At 41.1% G+C, this 19,651-nt stretch overlaps 1 protein-coding gene across 2 annotated transcripts; it reads left to right on the forward strand.

Annotated features, from left to right (window-relative positions):
- The first annotated feature begins 319 nt into the window (after positions 1 to 319).
- C1QTNF3 (C1q and TNF related 3) lies at positions 320 to 16,434 on the forward strand. 2 transcript variants are annotated; one of them, XM_090278885.1, is made up of 6 exons: positions 320 to 752; positions 5,828 to 5,939; positions 10,200 to 10,354; positions 11,994 to 12,123; positions 13,552 to 13,651; positions 14,432 to 16,434. In XM_090278885.1, exons 1-6 carry the CDS (start codon positions 435 to 437, stop codon positions 14,589 to 14,591), a joined length of 975 nt encoding a protein of 324 aa, XP_090135011.1. In that variant the 5' UTR covers positions 320 to 434; the 3' UTR covers positions 14,592 to 16,434. The 2 variants fall into 2 exon arrangements, with proteins under 2 accessions (XP_090135011.1, XP_090135012.1); XM_090278886.1 differs by having other exon boundaries at positions 320 to 533.
- Positions 16,435 to 19,651: the final 3,217 nt, after the last annotated feature.

Raw genomic sequence — 19,651 nt, forward strand, 5'->3', positions numbered from 1 at the left:
TGCTATTTCAGACAGAAAGGATGCATTTAAGCCCGGATTTCCTGGCAAGCCCCAGGGAAGGCTTTTCCAAAAGGCATCTCACACGGCAGAAGCACAGCCTTCCCACGTCTCGTCACGAAAGCAAGCCACTGGACACAAGCTCCCCGTTTCCAGCTGGTTGCATATGTTCCGTTCACACTTTAGCAAAAACGTGCCAAGGTGTGACGTCTATGAGCCCCAGCCACCGGGGCCGTGCACACAAATCCGTTTTGCCTGTGATGTGGGGAGGTGATGAATGGGCTGTTCTGCTTTCCCTCTGGCATGCCTGCAGCCTTATTTATTACACGCCGAAGTATAAAACCGCCTGGCCGGCTGCAGCACGCGCCTCCAGCCCTGGCACTTGCCCGAGGAGACCACGGCGCCTGGAGCCCCGGCCGTCTTCTCCAGGAGGCTCCATGGCCCTGTGGAGAACCATGCCGGGGCAGCTGATCTGCTGGCCTCTGCTGGCTTTATTTTTCCTCCCGCTTTGCCTGAGTCAAGATGACTACATGGAGGTGAGCGGAAGAGCTAATAAAGTGGTGGCGCGAATAGTGCAAAGCCACCAGCAGACCGTCCACAGTGGCTCCAGGAGGGAGAAAGTCAGAGAGCGGAGCCACCCTAAAACTGGGACTGTGGATAATAACACTTCTGCAGACCTTAAGCCCCTGAGACCAGATGAGCTACTGCACCCCGAGGTAGATGACCTAGCCCAGATCACCCCATTCTGGGGCCAGGTACTCAGAATTCTCTTCTAAGGGTTTACTTGTGGAAGTGTCGTGAGTTTGCCTGTTCTTGCTCTTTGTTTCAGCTATGATTCTGGGGGTGAATGTTTTTGGGAGAAATTTGCTGAGCTGCTTGTGGGTCTCATTTTGGATTGCTCTGTGCTACGAGGGGGACTGGGAGGTCTCTGTTAGAAAACCAGCAGAGCTTGGCTGGGATAAAGAGAGGCAGTGTAGCCCCTTCACAAAGTACGGTAGGGACCCGGAGCTTCCTGCTAGGCTATGACTTGGCTTCTTTCCTCTGTTGTATGGACAGGGGAGTGCTGACCTACTCACCGGGCCCCTGGCTGTGCATAATCATTTGCAGATCATCAGAGAGCTGGATTTTCTTAATCCTTCCCAGCAGGGAGAAGCTGTCCTTTGAGTTTTTCCCTTTGATTTGAGATTTTACTGTGGTATTTTACCAGGCCTGTTGCTCTGATTTACAGCAGTCTAGGGGGCGTCCAGCCTGTCTAAAAAAAGACCAAAGAGTTAAAACAAAGACTGTGTATATTTAAAATGTAAACCTTATTGCATGATTTAATGCCTGATAACCGCAGAGGATGTGATTAGTTTCTCAGAGTATAAGCTCAGCAGTAAGGGAACACATTTAACTCTTTCGGGGTAGCATGGGAGTGAGTTCAATTTTCAGTGTAGTGAACGGCATATCGGTGAAACGCAATTTATTTTAAACATTAAGAACAAGTTTTGTAAATGTAATTTTAAAATTATTTAAACATTTTAAATTGCGATATAATTGACATACAACATTACATTGCTTTCAGGTGAGCAACATAAGGAAGAGATAGTTTTGATTTACCTTCTAGGTATCAAGCATCTGAAATCAGATGAGGGGCAAGGAGCGTTACTTTGAATTATATAATATTTGAATATACAGGTTTTCCTACAAGAATTGACTGCTTTGTTGCATTTGAATAGGCCCTGGAAAAGCACATGGTTGAAATCTAAACCCCTTCTACCACCGATGAAGAAGTTTGGGACCAAGACCACACGCAGAATCATTTGTAGCTCTGGAACTAACCTGGGACTTCAAACTGCACAGTTCTGTGGGGCTGTGCAAAAAAAAAAAAAAAAAAAAAAAAAAAAAATATATATATATATATATATATATATATATATATGCTTCCTTAAGGAGCCACAGAAGAAATGTTAACCTTTAAATGCAATCCCTATTTTGAAAGCTGCCTTTAGAGGTTGTCCTTTTGTCTGACTGCCTTCTGGCTCAAAGGTGACTGATGCTAAGCTGTGTTTTCCATAGTGGAGAAGATATATTCACCTTTGTCCAAGCCTTGATCTGGACTTTCAATAGCTGGGATCTTTGCTGGATGCTCCCTAGTCTTGGCAGTGTGAGCCCCTAGAAGCAGCAGAAAGCAGATGTAGACTGTTATTGGTCATTATTTCTTGGCAACTGACACGAGCAGGCCACTGAAATCCGAATTAACGCCTACTCCACCCCACCTCCTAGTCGCCCGAGGCATCTAGAATGCTGAAATCAAATGAGGGGGGCAAGAAGCCACTCCCTGGCTATTTTTGAAGTCAAGTCGGGGGGAAGGGGGGCTTTCAAACTCCCCTGGTTTCCTAATGTATTTCCAAACAACCCCCAACATGAGATATCGAGGAAATTCAGTCATCAATATTCTGGACATTTTGTAAACAACTTTTCTGCCAATGGATACGTAGACCCACATTGAATTTAGAATTGTACTGTGTTCTTCCTCTTTTCCCCACTTCCCCCACCCCTCTTCTTTTATTTTAATTTTCCTTTCTCCTTATTCATTCTGTCACCAGTCATTTTCTGTGCTTCAACTATGTACCAAGCTCTAGGATGGGCATAAATACGCCCAAGCTCATCTCTGATCAGTTCTAAAGGATTCCAATGGAGATAAACGAACAAATAATTAAATACCATGTGACCAAGTTAATGTGTGAAAGGCAGTTGTGGAAAAAGTGGCCGCTGAGCTGGGTCTCAAAGATGAGACAAAAGGATGGCTCTTCCTGGAAGAAATTTTAAAAAATCTACAACAGCGAGCAGCCTTGAGAGAGCTCCTGAGCTGTGAGACGAAGACGTGGGATAATTTTAGGGCCGGGCTGGAGGATGCTGTTGGCCAGTTAAGGAGCTTAAATAAGTTTTGTTTGTTTGTTCATAGCAGCGCAGTGAGGTGATTGTACTTGTGTTCTAGGAAGATGACTCTGCCCATGGGGTCCATGATGGATTAGACTGGGCAGAGATGGGGGGTGAGCAGACCTGGACTCCCTTTTCCTGGCATTTTCGTCTCTTTAGCTCTTCATCATTCACCTTTATTAGTCTCCCTTTCTCATTCTGAACACCTGACTCTCTCTCTTCCCGCTTCCCATCTTCTCCTTTCTCTTCCCTCTTCCTTAGGTTACACAAGGAGCTATGGACTTCCTATCCTAGAAGTTACTTATTAACAGCAGAGCGGAATTCTGAGTAGCTGCTCCTAGGTCTCTATCTACAAAACAGACACAACTGGTCTTAGAGACACCTTCTTCCTCCCACAGTGCCCATTTGCATTCTCTTGGTGTTCAAACTTGACCTAATTTTGGGAAAAGGGTTGATAAACTTAAGAGGGTGAAACACAGTGACTACTTAATTCTCTTTTACCTAGGAGAAAACATCTGAATTAACACATGCTGTCCATCTTATTCTGAGTCCATCAAAAGACTCACAAACATTGTTGCATTTGACTGCACTGAGAGGCCCGGCCAGAGGGAAGAACACCTGAATTGTTGTTGAGGGTTCTCGGGAGGTGCCCAACTAGTAGTAACTGGAAGTCCCTCCCCACTTCGGTGGCAGCTCTATGCTCTCAAAGTACTCGAGGGAGCTCTGGCATGCACCCCAGTCCTAGTCAGCTCTGGTACTTGGCAACCTCAACTCCTGGACTTAACTTTTCATGCCTAGATACTAGACTTTAAAAACAAAATCTTTCTGAGTCATTATTTGAGGCATTGGGAAAGACCTGTGTATCTTTGTTTGCATCTCAGAGCTGGGAAAAAAAATCTATGATCATCTCACTCCATCTTCTAATGTAGGAGACAAGAAAAAAATGCTATCTGGGAGAAAGAGACGTCCCTGGAGACACACAGAACTGAGAGGGGAATTCAGGTTCCAGGCCAGTCATCTTTCTGACACTTTAATGTCTCAGTATTTCAATTTTACTCTTAAATGTTCCACTTCAGGAAATCACCTCCTTCCACTCCCATCTTCTCGAAAATCCATTACGGGCACTGGATTTCTTGAAGCTTAAAGAGCTGTATTTTCACATTCACAAGATCATACCAGGAAATTATGAACTACTTCTCAGATTGCATCTTTGGATTGGAAGGTGGGGCAGTGCTGTGGCACCTGATTTTCCAAGTGTCTGAAAGCCCTGGTCTCAGGCCAATGACTTTTGATGATTTTCTTTCCCTCCACTAGTTTTACAAAAGGTTTCCATAGATTCTCATACCTGCCCATAATTGAGTCTCATAGACTGAAGACCAGGCTAAGAGTTAGCTCTAAATCGCAGCTCTGAGCTGTTACGGGACCACAGACACTGTTCTGCATTTTCTTGGAATAGCCTGGTGGAAACCTTTAGGAAAAAGAAATGAGAGAGTAAGGAAAATATCCAAGTGCATTTTTTATTTTTAAAAAATGAAGTCTAAATGAACAGCAATGAAAAGCCTTGATCCACTTTTCTGCTTGAATTTCTAATGATAGAGAAAATGTGGACTTTATATTCTCTCTTCCTCCCTCTGTCTCTCCCTCTCTTTCTCCCTCTCTCTGCTTTCCTTGTTCCCTCCTTCCTTTCCTTTTCAAAGTGAATTCCTTAATGACAATATGCTGTTTTCAAGAAATGACTGAATTACAGTTGGTGTCTAGGAATGTTTCCACAAGCATTTTGCATGTTATAATTAAGAGGCAAGTTGCCATTTTAGAAGAGATTTCAAATTTTATAAGCAGCTGTAACTCTCTCTAACTCCTTGAAGTGAAAGCATAAATTTTAGGAATTTATCTTTAAATAAATAAGCATTTAATCAATAACATGTTTGAATGCATTTAGTATCCATTACATGCTCATTAAATATTTGTTCAAACAATGTAATAATCATTTTTAATTTTGAAGTGGAATATAAAATAATATATCATGTTAAATATTTATTAAGAAGAAGTTAAGTTTGTTTTAAAATAGAGAAGAAACTTCTCTGACTTACCACCATTGATGTTAACATTTATTAACTGAAGTTTAATTTTTTTTAAAGATTTTATTTACTTTTAGAAAGAGGAGAAGAGAGGGAGAAAGAAAGGGAGAGAAACATCAATATGCGAAAGATACATCGATCTGTATGGAATCGAACCAATTACCTTTTGGTTTGCAGGCCAGCACTCAATCCACTGAGCCACACCAGCCAGGGCTGAACCTTAATTTTAAAAAAACAGAGAACTTTTGAGTGGTTTCTCAGTGAAACCAAACTTAAAATAAGATAATTCGTAAGAACGTATTGGACTACTGAGTAGTTCACGTCCTTGTTTTCCTAAAGCCAGTTAAGTATGGTGTGGCTGTTTAAAAAGCTAGAGCTACCATTGAGAATTTCTAAGAACTCTTAACCCACTGTCATGAATACAGTCCTAATCACTATGTTTGAAGTTGATCATTCTTATTTGAGGGTCATCTAACTCAATCTAGCTACATGGGAGGGTCCTGGCAGTTTGGAAAGAAGGGGATGTTTCTGGAGTTTCCTCTTCTGCTGTCATCAGTCCCAACAGAAAAATACTCAGAAATACTGCCCCAACTCACACTCCTTCCCAAAGAGTATGTTCTTCTGTTGGCTCTCCTGTTGCCTTTTCCCTTTGACCTTGGTTCACCTCAGTTACCCCTGACTCCTTTGCCGTTGACATCCCCATCCCACACCATCTTTTCTGATGTTGTTGTGGGCTGTTTGGGGTTAAATTTACCTAGGGAACAAGGCCAGAGGAAATCCAAAAGTCCCAATTACCTTGCCCTGAAGCTTCTCTTTCTATCTTTTTCAAGTCTCCACCCACGGGAGAACTGCCCCCAGACTGCAGCAAGTGTTGCCATGGAGATTACAGCTTCCGAGGCCTCCAAGGGCCGCCTGGACCTCCCGGCGCCCCTGGCATTCCAGGTAAGGACGGGTGAGACGTACCGCTGCCGGCCTAAAGCAGACGGTGCCAGACAGGAGCTGGGGGGTCCCAAACCATCTGAGATGGGTGTGAGTGGTCCCAGGTGTACGCGTGGGAAACCTGGGAGGGAGGCCGGCAGGCCGGGTTTGTAGAGACAGTTGAGGTGGAACAGCAGCACAGCCTCTGTCATGGTCATTGTCCGTTCCGCTTGAAGGATGTCCCACAGGCACGAGGAGCGCTGGGCCACCAGGTTCACAGGCCCGAGACTGTTCGCATCATGGAGCGTGGAACTCCCTGATGTTAAGGGGGCCGTACACTTGGTTCGGTGTTTCAGCCACAGTGTGGTTCATGCGATGCTCTCTGTCAGGCTTCCAGGGGATTTATGAAGTGAGGGTGTGAAGGACAGGAGGGTTTACTGGCCTGGGTTACAGGTTTCTCCACGGTGCCATTCACTGAGCTGCTTACTCTTGCATCAGATTCCCGGTTCGGCTCACTTTCTCCTCCCCCGGCCTCAGGGTCTGTCACGTTCAGCTATCTCAGTTGACTTTTATGCCTCTGCTGGGCTCATGGGAACATTTTTGCTCTCCTGCACCGTGCAGTGGCGGGGGAATGCTGTGCCCCTCCGCTGATCCCCACCGCTGTGCCCCTCCAGACCCACCATCCTACCATCCTGCTCTAGAAGTGCTCTGCCAGGCCTGTGGGATTTGGACAACTTGCTAGTTAGTGTCCTGGGTCAGCCAAGGAAAGGGTTTGATGAAAGTCCTCTTTTTTTTTTTTTTGTTCTGTTTTGTAAAGCTGTTTTCTATTTTCAATTTTTTTTCATTACTATTTATACTGCACCCCGCCCCCCCCCACAATATTGTACTTGCTTGATTTACTCCATTGATAGCAATCTCTATCAAATGAGGTTTAATTTTTTAAATATATTTCAGTGGTTTCTCAAATGTAACCAAATTTAAAATTAGAAAGTGCCCCATTAGACTTTAAACTGTGATGTCTGGCTTGGAAGCAATGTCATTGACTATCAAGGGCAGCAGGCAGCAGGTGCAGCAGTCAGAGGTAGGAGATATTAAGACCCTTCTAAAATCTTCTCAGGTCTAAACTCATCTGAAGTGACAGGACAGACTGGCCTTGCCTAAATGTTTCCCATAGGGAACAGTTTTGTCATTACTCATTAACCTGTAAACAAAGTCAAAGTTCATCCATCTGGAAGGATTACAAGCTCAGTGAGACCAAAGGTAGCAAGCAAAATAAAGAGCAAAAGGGCCTGAAATGCAACAAATATAAAAAAAAAAGAGAGAGAGAGGTATAGAAATTGTCCCAGAGTGGCAAAATGAAATGTTGAAATTCTTATCCAAATCTTTTCAAAATTATAAAAAAATAATAATTTTTTTATCAAGGATTTTACATGTGCTTTTTAGAAAACTTCAAAAGGACAGAAAAATATGTCTAATGACACAGAAATCACTCGTTTCATCCATTTAGAAAACAACACTGTAAATATTTTTATGCAATTTGTTCTAGACTTTTTTCCCAAGTTGGATATAACACACACATATATGCATGATACTGGGTGTGTGCGTATATATCTGCATAGGGCATTATGCTATCTTTATTTTTTGTTTTTTGTTTTAAATATATTTTATTGATTTTGCTATTACAATTGTCCCAATTTACCCCCTTTGCTCCTCTCTTCCTGGTACCCGATTTCCCTCCAGAAATCCCCTCCCTTATTTCATGTCCAGGGGTCATGCATATAAGTTCTTCGGCTCTTTCATTTCCTATACTATTCTTAATATCCTCCTGTCTATTTTGTATCAACCAATTTATACTTCTTTTTTTTAAAGTATATTTTATTGATTATGTTGTTATAGTAGTTCCAATTTTTTCCCCTTTGCCCAGTACCCCCCTTCCCCCAGCAATTCCACCCCACCTTAGTTCATGTCCATGGGTCATGCATATAAGTACTTTGGCTTTACCCTTTCCTATATTATTATTAACTTCCCCCTGTCTATTTTGTACCAACCAGTTATGCTTCTTAATCCCTGCACCATTTCCCCATTTCTCCTCCTTCCCCCTCCCAGCTGATAACCCTCCAAATAATCCCCATATCTATAATTCTGTTCCTATTCTGGTTTGCTTAGTTGGATTTTGTTTTTATTTTTTAGATTCCGTTGTTGATAGTTGTGAGTTTGTTGTCATTTTAGTGTTCATAGGTTTGATCTTTTTCTTAAATAAGTATTTCATATAATAATGGCTTGGTGATGATGAACTCTTTTTGCTTATCTTGTCTGGAAGCACTTCATCTGCCCTTCCATTCTAAATAATAGCTTTGCTGGATAGAGTAATCTTGGTTGTAGGTCCTTGCTTTTCATCACCTTGAATACTTCTTGCCAGTCCCTTATGGCCTGCAAAGTGTCTTTTGACAAATCAGCTGATAGTTTTGTAAGAACACCTTTGTAGGCAACTCTCTGTTTTTCTCTTGCTGCTTTTAAGAGTCCCTCTTTATCTTTAACCTTTGGCATTTTAATTATGATGTGTCTTGGTGTGATCCTCTTTGTGTTTAGCTTTATAGGAACTCTCTGTTCTTCCTGGACTTGTATGTCTATTTCCTTTGCAAAATTTGGGAAGTTTTCCTTCATTATTTTTTCACATAAAGTTTCAATTTCTTGCTCTTCCTCTTCTCCTTCTGGCACCCCTATGCTTCGGATGTTGGCATGTTTAAAGTTGTCCCAGAGGTTCTTAAGCCTCTGCTCACTTTTTTTCAATTCTTGTTTCCTCATTCTGTACTAGTTGACTGTTTTTTCTTCCTTATGTTCCAAATCATTGATTTGAACCCCAATTTTCTTCCCTTCACCATTGGTTTTGTGTGGATTTTCCTTTGTTTCACTTAGCAAAGCCTTCACTTTTTCCCTTATGCATTTGCTGTACTCAAGCATATCTGTCAAGCCTGTGAGCATCTTTATCTCCATTATTTTGAATTCTGCATCTGTTAGGTTGGCTCTCTCCTTGTTGCTTAGTTCTCCCACTGGAACCTTAATCTGTTCCCCCTTTTGGGCCATACTTCTCTGTCTCCTCGTCTTGACAGCTCCTGTGTTTGTTTGCCTCTGTGTCTTAGGTAGAGCTGTCACACCTGTTACATTGTAAGGGGTGAAACCTTAGGAATTCGTCAGTACAGGGTGGCGTGTTTCAGCACGTTGTGGCACTATAAGAGGGGGAGGGGTCAGAGAGGGAACAATGCCACTTGCTCAGCACTTTTCCCTTTTCCAGGCACTTCTCCCACTTCCATATGGGACTGGCGCCTCTCTAGCTGTTTCCCTGGCCGTCGTTTCCAGAGTGGGTGGGTTTGCGGACATTCTAGGACCGTGGGGGCCCTTTAAACAAGAGGACTCTGCTGAGAGACGGGCAGTTTCTGCCCTCACCCCAACCCCCACTGGTCTGCACAATCAGAAGCAACGAGGCATGATTTTCTCCGGTGCTGGGACCATGAGCTGCGCGGTCTGGTCAGGAGGTGGGAACACTCCCCGTATGTCCTCCCCACTTTTTAAAACATGTGACTGCTTTCTACTGGCCTGCTGCTGCCACCACCACACAGCATCCTCTCTGCCCCGGCTCTACCCCTCCTACCTGTCTGGATTAGTATTTATTCTTTTTATCTTTATTTGTTGGATTTCCATGCAGCTTGATTTTCTGGAATTTCTGGTTGTCTCTAGTTTTGAGGTAGTTGTATTCCTTCTTAGTTGTGGAGGGAGACCCAGTGTGTCTCTCTAGGCCTTCATCTTGGCCGGAAGTCCCTATGCTATCTTTATTGATTCATAACCTTATCTCTAAAAATATAATGAATATTATTAATGCTATTAGATATTTTTGTTTAGCATTCTTTTTTTGTTCGTTTGTTTCCTAATTGTATAATTTAAAAAAACATTTAGCCCTTCAGATATGGTAGACATTTAGGTGGTTTCTAATCTTTGCTATTATAAATGTTGCTTTGATGATCAGTCTTCTGCACATTTTTTTTTTTTTTAAATCCAAGTCTTGCTTGATAAGGATAATAGACTTTGGAGCCTTAAGAGCATCTAAGGCTGTTTTCAATGTTCCGTTTAAAAGAAATCCCATCTGATGGTGCCTCTATGGCTATACTTGGGATTATTTCAAATGGTTCCCTTTCACAATTGAGTTTGTACATTGGGGGCTGTGTTTGTATAAAAATTGGTGGTATGAATGATGGCGCTTTCTCATGTGATGATGTCTGGTTGTTTAAGGAAACCATGGAAACAATGGCAATAACGGAGCCACTGGGCATGAAGGGGCCAAAGGTGAGAAAGGAGACAAAGGTGACCTGGGTCCACGAGGGGAGAGGGGACAGCATGGCCCCAAAGGAGAAAAGGGCTACCCGGGGATTCCACCAGAACTGCAGGTAAATCATCCTCAGCACGTCTCCAGTTGACTTCTAAATTGTCCTGAGCATCAGGGTCCAGGAATCAGAAGGCTGGAGGGCTCCTTCAAGCACTCAGCAATGCTGAGTCAACCTGAGTCTCCATTTGTTCGTCCCAAGCACAGGATGCTTATATAGGTCTATGTTGTTCAGACTGCTTTGCAATCATTCTTAAGGAGAAGAAACATTTTTGAAGGATGAAATTCAACTCCCTCAACAGACCAAATACAAGGCAACCCTGAATATCAGCTCACTTCCCATTTTCCAAATTTGAAGATATGCTAATTAAAAAGGTTTTTGGCAACTTGAATATATAAATGTCTGGATTCATAAAATATTAAGTAGGCATTTGAACAGTCCATTTATCTATTAATTTTCTCACATTTACATATTTGAATCACATATTAATGTACAAATATTGTTTTCTATCAACTCAGATTTTTATGGAACGATTTTTATTTAAACGTTTTTCATTAATATCTTCTTTATCACATTTCAGAGACATTTTATTTTGTTATCCACCCACAGATTTCCAGACCAGATCATATATATTTCATCTTAAAGTTTTAAAAATTTACTTATGAGGCTATAGTTAGACATTGGATCCCAAGCCCAAGCACCTATTTGTTTTTTATTTCTCTTTTAAATGATCTGCAATATTTTTTTTGCTACCAATAACATCTAAAACTTGAAAATGTGAAGATAAGCCACCAAGAAAATGACTAAATCTGAATTGTTTTTGGCTAATATTTTTAAAATCCATGCTTCCAAGGGACTCCTATGAACACTGAAAATTAGCATTCTTTGTTAAAGTTGTTTCCAGCTGGTATGTCTTCCTGAAACAGTACCTTGTGGTTAAAATAAAGTAATTGAGGAAATGTACAGTAATATGAGAGATTTTTAAAGAACTAGAATATAAAGCAACTCTTGTCTGAAAGATCCATGGGGGAAAACTTTCCCTTTTATTTGGGCACAGACAGTTGGCCATTTGACCATGGGTGAATTGCATCATTTTTCTGGGCCTTGTAAACTGTAGGTCCAGTTTGCTACTCTCACTGCTTTTTGTGGTTTCATAACTTCTTAATGAATGTTGCTTAATAGTTTTAGCAACCTGGGAGCCATTTGATGGTATAAATTTACAAAGAAAAGGAGACAGATGCCACTTGGCTATCTTAAAGGTACCTGATAAAACGGATGATAAACATTCTCAAAGCTGGAAACTCTAATGCCAAACCTGTGAGTGACTATACCCTGGCTAAGGTCTTCGCAGATCCTTGATGTGCTGATGTGCATTTAATAGGTGTAAGTGGAAGGTTTCACCCAAATTTTCCCACTATGGTTTGGTAATAGAGTTTTAACATTTCAGAAAGCATTTTAAATTCTAACGTTCTTTGAAACACATGTTCAGAAGAACTGTTAATATATGTGATCATTTTAATGGCTACATCACATTAAAATGTTAGAAATTCCCATGATTTATTTAACTCATTCTTCATAGATTAATGTTTAAGTGAGTTCCCATCTTGTTGTTACAAACGTTGTTGAAATAAACTCACTTGTATGAAAACTTTACTTCTTTAAAATAAATTGCCTATTAATTAATCCCCAACTCTTCCTGTAGATTGCATTCATGGCCTCTCTGGCAACACACTTCACCAACCAGAACAGTGGCATTATCTTCAGCAGTGTTGAGACCAACATTGGAAACTTCTTTGATGTCATGACTGGTAGATTTGGGGCCCCGGTATCAGGTGAGATGTAAAAACAAGTGAATGACTGAATTAATCAATCTAGCAATCAAGAAGGAAGACAGAAAGTGGAAGAATGAGGGACCGTGGAGGGAGGGAAGAAAGGAAAAAGAGGGAAGGAAGGAAGGGGGAGGAAACAAGGAATGGAAGACATTAAGGAAATTGAGAATTGTTTCCAATTCTGGTCAAAACAAGCAGCTCATATATAGGTTTCTGTTGCATTTCAAAGTAAATAAATTAGAATCTGAAAAGACAAAAACGCTTTCAAAATGATGGCCATGGTTACTAAGATTTCTGTCTCTGATTTGAACTGAATCAAATTATCTCTAAGAGGGCATAGTTATCCCCGACTTTGAAAGTTCTTAGATCAGAATTCTCACAGTTTAAATGTGTCATAACACTCTTCTCTCCTTGCCACCATCCCCTTCTCTCCTTGCCACCATCCCCAGGAGGGCCTGATCCTTTTAAAACGATTTAAGCATTAAAAAAAGTTCTTAAGCACTTCTGTATTCATTTCCCATTGTTACTGTAACAAAGTACAAGCTAAGGAGCTTAAAACATAAAGTTATTCTTTTACAGTTCTGGAGCTTAGAAGTCCCAAATCAGGCCAACTGGGCGAAAGTCAAGGTATAGGCAGTGCTGGTTCTTCTAGAAGCTCCAGGGACATGCCTATTCTAGTCTGTAGAGGCTGCCAGCATCCCGTCTCTTGGCCAAGCCACTTTAATCTCTGCTTATATTGTCACACCACCAGCTCCTTGCAGATTCTGATCTTTTTGGCTCTCTTATAAGGGCAAGGTGATTACCCTGGGCCACCTGAATAACCCAGGATAACCTCCCCATCTCAAGATTCTGAACTTAATGATACCTGCACAGTCCCTTCTGCCACACAAGGTAACATTTACAGATGCTGGGGACTTCAGGACATGGGCATATTTGAGAACCATTAATCAGTCCCCCACAACTTCCTTACTTTCTAGCACCACAAGCTGCTTCAGGCTCATCTTGCATTTTCCCCTGTCCCAGCTTTGGAAACACTCACTTTTCCAAGGAGCCCTTTCCCTTTTATTGGAGAATAGTATTTAGAAACCAAGATCTGGGTACTAGATATACTCATTGCTACTGTGATGTTTGTGTGTGTTTTTATATTAACCTGGGTATGTGCGCATGCTCAGACACACACACACACACACACACACACACACACAAACACTTCCCTATCTATAAATCAATACTGTGTCAAAAAATTTAAAGCAGTTTGAAGGTGAGAGCAGACAAAGGGTCACTCACACAAACAAGGACCAAGAAGAACCTACATACCACAGAACATCAACAAGAGAAATGTGAAGTCATGTGGCATACCTTCCTGCTACCTCATGGCCCTGAATACACCATATACTAATATAAATGTGAATAAACACCTGCCTTTTTCAGGTGTGTATTTCTTCACCTTCAGCATGATGAAGCACGAGGATGTGGAGGAAGTGTATGTGTACCTCATGCACAATGGAAATACAGTCTTCAGCATGTACAGGTGGGTGGTCTTTTCTATCATAGGTAACATCCATGCCACCATGTTTGCTCAAAGGACAGCCAATGCCAGGGGACCATATAGAATCAACAGAGCCTGCTGTGGACCCTGTCATCACTGAGAACTCCCATACCAATATATGGCCAGATTATATCATTGGGAAGAAATAAACCTGATGAACTTGAGTATAAACAGGTCAAGAGGCCTTGAGCTAATTACTACCAACACTCCCCATAACTAATGTTATTTTCTTAACTCATTTTCTCTTTTCTCTTTCGCCTTTCTCTTCTGTTTTTCTACTCTCCCACGCCCTTTGCTTAGAGTTAGCCCCATTGGCAGCCTTCTGTATCAACCCTGTGGGCTGGTAGGTTGAGAGTTGGGAGAGGTTCTTCTCTTTGGCTGTGCTTCTGCTCTGGTATTTATCCTAGCAACCTGGCACCGAGGGCTTCTTTGGAAAAAATATTTACACTTGCTCAGATGTCAGCTTAGGGTGTGGGAAAGAGGCAGAGAGCCAACACCTTCCCCATGATGAAGCTGGTGGTGAGTTATCTATGAAAAACTTTGGGACTGTTCTCATTTCCCTGATATTTTTGATGACTTGTGAGGACCGGCCAATTCTTGAAGTGGCACGTGTTATTTCTGTTCACATGTCACTGAAAGAACTTAATCACAGGAGTCTACCTAATGCATGAGAGTTGAGAAGGAAGGGAAGGACAGATTTTGGTAAAGAGCAGGCTGTCTACTGCAAAGAGTAAGCCGTCGGTGCCTTTTTCTCCTTCCCAGCTATGAAACAAAGGGGAAGTCAGATACGTCCAGCAACCACGCAGTGCTGAAGCTGGCCAAAGGAGACGAGGTCTGGCTGAGAATGGGCAATGGCGCTCTTCATGGGGACCACCAGCGCTTCTCTACCTTTGCAGGATTCCTGCTCTTTGAAACTAAGTAAATATATGAATAGACCAGCTCCACTTTGGGGAAGAATTGTAGGTGAACTGGTATTGTTATGATCTGAGGAACATTGGAGTTGAGGGTTCTACATATTGTATTTTTTAAAAATGTATTGTGGTTACATTGCTAGTCATGCTACAGATAACAGCAATAATGTGGGATGACTCATGGGCTCAGAAGATGAAAATACAAAACAGTTTTCTCAAGTGACCTTGGCTCATATACTTACCACCTTTATCACTACCCTGGGCACCTAAAAGAGAATTCCCCTCTTGATACAGATTGGGAGTAATTGTTCTCATTAGAGAAGTCATTTGCAAAGAGTTTTGGTGGCTCTGTTTTTAACTGAATAGCAGCTTTCAGGGACCCCTGAGGTTTTGGGTTCATCATTATAACTTTTCAGCAAATAGGACACAGTGATTATGATGGGGCTGGGCAAGAATAGGGACACTTGCCAAGACTGAGGTACAGAAAACATTTGTAAAGCCTAGACTGGGAAGTAACACTTTGATCCAGTGGGTCAATATTCATGAATAAAGTATAGATTTTTTTTTTTTAGGAATTCCTGATAGCTTTTAGATAGCAAAAGTATTCACAATGTACACAAATAATTGACTCATCCTTTTTAAATAAGGATCCTGCTGTTATTAAATTCTAGCTTCTAATAGTTTGTATTTTTCAAAATAGGGTTTTCTCATGATTCAGAATTGGGTTAACCAGATCTGGTTTTTGAGACTGACTCTTTTCCACTGTGTTTCTCAGAGTACAATAGATCTTTGTCAATGCTGACCTGCAGAACCAGCTGAGATGAGTTTAGGTCCACATCATATGAATATAATAACCTTCTTTCTCTCCATTTAGAATTGCCCTAATAAACTTTACACACACTGACAAGTCATGCTGAAGGATCTGTAGACTCAGTTATATTCAGTCAAACTAATGGTTACAAAATGTAAGGGAATTCTACTTTGGAGACATACAATAAAATCTTTTAACCTTTCTAAAATAAAAATGACTTTTTTGATTACATTTAGAGCAGCTGTTCCACTTGACTTTTGCCTATCGTTGCCCCCAACATCTATTCTCTAAGGAGTAGTCACCAAACCAATATTGATAAGAATTCACCATAGATACTATCTGAAGATAATACCCAGAGACAGTACCTAAAATTGGTTTATGTAAAGCAAAGAAAGCATCATTGGAATATGTGTTTAACTTGAGGTTGACTCATATTTAAAATGTACTAGAGATGCCTTTCTGAAAAATGTCATATAATAAAGTCCCTTAGAAATAATGAGCCCTTAATTTATTTTGTTACAAACTGAATCTCCACAGAGGCTTTTAAACTATGGGTTCACTTGTATTGATTACCCCTCTAGCGCTGGAGGCAGAGAAAATCAATTAGGGCTGCCCTATGAGCTAACTGCGTTTCAGGCTCAGTTCAGCCTTTGACCCTTTTCTTCCCATTTGCAAATATTTTAAAACTCTTCCTGAATCCACATGCAATGCTATTTAAAAGTGAATGGTTATTAGCTATAATGTGCTTGACTGGTAGTGTTTTTGTGATTTTTGTGTATGTCCCCCACCTCTTGCTCCTTCTTCTGGGTGGTGGGATCATGAAGTTTAAGTTTATCATTATCAGAGGTCATCAATATTCTGTAAAAGTGCGTTGGCCATAGGTATTTGGGTGTTGCATGCTGTCCAGAAGAATTCCGTATCTAAAGAACATACCTACAACTAAAGTACCAAGAGGAAGATATTCGCCTGGCTTTAGATCAAATGGAGGCAAGAAAAATGTAATAAACTTTATGTGAGAAATAAACACACTTCTGTTAAATGTACTGTTTTATAATGTTCTTAATAAAGTTGAATAGTCAACAATTGCAAGTCACTATGATTTGTTAACACAAAGTTAAAATATTTTCATGCAGATGATGTGAAGTCATACAATCAATTGTGTGGGTACAGAGCAAGGTCACTCGTCCACCAACAACTCCCCTTTCCCGTTATTTCATGCTATAACTTCAACCTTCTGAGTTTTGAAGACATTGATGTTTAGAGTACCTTTAATGAAATCTGAGTATCTTGAAGGGGAAGGGCTCTTCATCACAACCCAGTCTTTCTATGCCGATGCCTAAATTTGAGTTTTCACCAAGGTTTGGTTTCGGCCGGTGGAAAGCACTTGGGGCTTGCAAGTAAGTCCCGGGTGTGATGAAGAGTGATTAGTAAGGAGGGTGGGAGAAGGCCAAGATAATTATCCACGTTTCGCAGTTTGACCCATCACCAGGATTAAATTTGAAAGTCTAGGAGATAGCAGGTAGGCGTCACAGGAAATTCAAAGGTATCAGTTAAGCAACCTGCTTTTAAATTCTAAACCCAAGCGAAGGCAAACTCCATAAACGAGCCTGTGGGTTTCTGCTGGCTGCAGAGCTGCAATCTGCACAGTGCTGAGCTGCTCCACAGAATGATCAGGTTGGGCAGGGTTTCAGTGTAGAAAGGGATACATCTGAACTTGGAACAACAAAGAGATCATATCAAAGGAATTTCACTGAGCAAACTGTGAACAAAGGCTGAAGTAAAAAACAGGTAAGGAGAGGATAAAATAATCAAATGTAGACTGCAAAGGGCATGGCTGGAGTTGATAAAACATCTACTTTGTACAAGGACACTGTGCTATTTATTCCAGGAGCTACTCAGCATTTGAGGTGCAATTATCACCTTCCATGAGTTTTTAACCTGCCAAGAGGAAAATTCTGAGACGTCCTAAATTAAATTACAGCAGGCTGGAGGGTGGGAGGAAGAGGCAAGAGTTCACCAGTAAACAGTCAGGGGCTGAAACCAGCAAAAGACCTCTGGCATTCCTGAATGTGTGTTGAAACCGAGTCAACTTCCAAGCAGTTATCTGGAAAGAACAGCTGTCCACCAGATGCCACAAGATCCTGCTTATGCGTGAACTTTCCAGACTGTTGCCCACAAGCAACACAGAAGCATCAAATACTTCTTCCTTTCAGACTATTCATCTATGCCAGAATTTCTTTGATTCCTCTTTCTCCACCTCCTTATCTACGGTCAATGTAAACCCTTTCAAAGCAACTTCAATCTCTCTTCCCCAAGCACATTGTACAAAAGAGCCCTGTTAACTCCAGGACAGTGGACGTTTGTGTGCTCCATCTAGCCCTGTTGCTGGTGATTTAGAATATATGTCCCACAGCCTGCTGCTTTTTCTGGCCAGTGTACAGCTCAATAAAGCCTTTCTTTCAGGAAAACTTTTGGTCTTAAAAGTTTCTGTTGAACAAACCCAATGGAGGAAGATAGGCAAAAGAGGGTAAGTGCAGGGATGTATAATGCAAAGAAGAATGTTTTAAGAGCCACAGAAGGCAAAGGGCTAGAGATTCACAGGAAAAAGAAACAATACCCAGCTCACAGCATGAGAGAGCTGTGGAAAAAGTAGTATTTTCTGGCTAGAGACAATGTCATGCTTTATTATGTTTGGAGTGTTACTTTTAAAAATATATTTTTGTTCTTTTCCGATTATAAAAAATACCGTAGAAATTTTATAAAATACACAAAAGCATTTAGTATAAAACTTCATCATCTCACCAAACATAATATTAGCATTTGGAAGTTTTTATGTCAGTCTTTTCCTGCGTATCTTTATGATTTTTATTTTTAGGAACATAGTAATAGAACAAATCATTTGACATTACATTTTTTATATATTTTTGTATCTTGCTATGGTTTGCCTTAACATATTAAGCACACTCTCAAATGTTGTTAAGGATTAATTTATTTAACCTTTTCCATTTTTGCTGTTTCATTGGTTTTTTTTTTCCCATTATAAATAACTTGGTCTCTACCCCAAGTTCCTGACCCTAAGCTCATAAAACCTTTTTAAATAGGGGTGCTAGGAGAATCTTTTAACATTAACTGGAGTGACTCCAGTTCCTAAAGCTCTTGTGATTTTCTAAGCATTAAGAGCACTAGAAGCATCTTTTATTTTACTTTTTTGTCTCTGACTCTGGCTCCTGACACAGTTCCTAAATCACTTGGGATTTCTTGGTGATAGTTCCTTCCTTTCTTCTTCTTCTTCTTCTTCTTTTTTAAATGTAACTCTTGGTGGGCTCCAGGATGGGGGCTGGTCACCAGAAAGACCAAAGTGATTAGAAGCTTGGAATTTTCTGTCCCATCCTTCTATTCTCCAGAGAGAGGACAGGAGCTGGAAATGGAGTTGATGATCAATCATGCCTAAACCACGAAGGCTCAATAAAAATACTAAAGTATAGGATTTAGAGAACTTCTGGGTTTGTGAAGACATCTACATGCTGGGAGGATGTCACACCACAATTACACAAGGACAGAAGCTCCTGTGCTTGGAACCCACGTGGACCTCACCAAAAGTATTTCTTCGTCTGGCTGTTCATCAATACCCTTTATTCTATAATAACCTGGTAAACATATGTTTCCCTGAACTCTGCGAGCTGTTTTAGGAAGTAACTGAATCCAAGTGCGGGGTCATGGGAAGCTCCAATTTTTAGCCAAGTCAGACAGAAGTTGTGGGTAACCTGGGGACCTATTACTTTCTATTGGCATCTGAAGTGAGGGGCAGTCTAATGAGGCTGAGTCCTTCATCTGTGGGGTCTGTGCTGCCTCCAGTTAGCGTCAGAATTGAATTGTACTGTAAGACACCCCGCTGGTGCCAGAGAGGATTGCTGGTGTGGGCCACCGACACACAGGTCATCCAGAGACGAGAGAACACAACTTGGGATAGTAATAGTGCTATTTGCGATGACTTATTTTATTGTCCCTAAAAAAGAAAAAGAAAAAGAAAATAAGATTGTGCATTAAAATGAAAAACCCGGGTCTGTAACTATGCGTAGAAATAGCAGGCGACAAATCAAAGATATATTTAAAGCTCTCTCATTTGGCTCTGATGAGCACCGCAGGGTCTGATGTTCTTCTGATATTATACATTCCACATATTGCTTGGTGTCGCTTGGACTTTTTTTTCTTAAATGCACGCAATCCACAAAGTTTATAACTCAAAATCGAGAGCATCTA

Source organism: Furipterus horrens, unplaced genomic scaffold, assembly GCF_987537825.1.
Source record: "Furipterus horrens unplaced genomic scaffold, mFurHor1.1.pri manual_scaffold_5, whole genome shotgun sequence".
NCBI lineage: Eukaryota > Metazoa > Chordata > Mammalia > Chiroptera > Furipteridae > Furipterus > Furipterus horrens.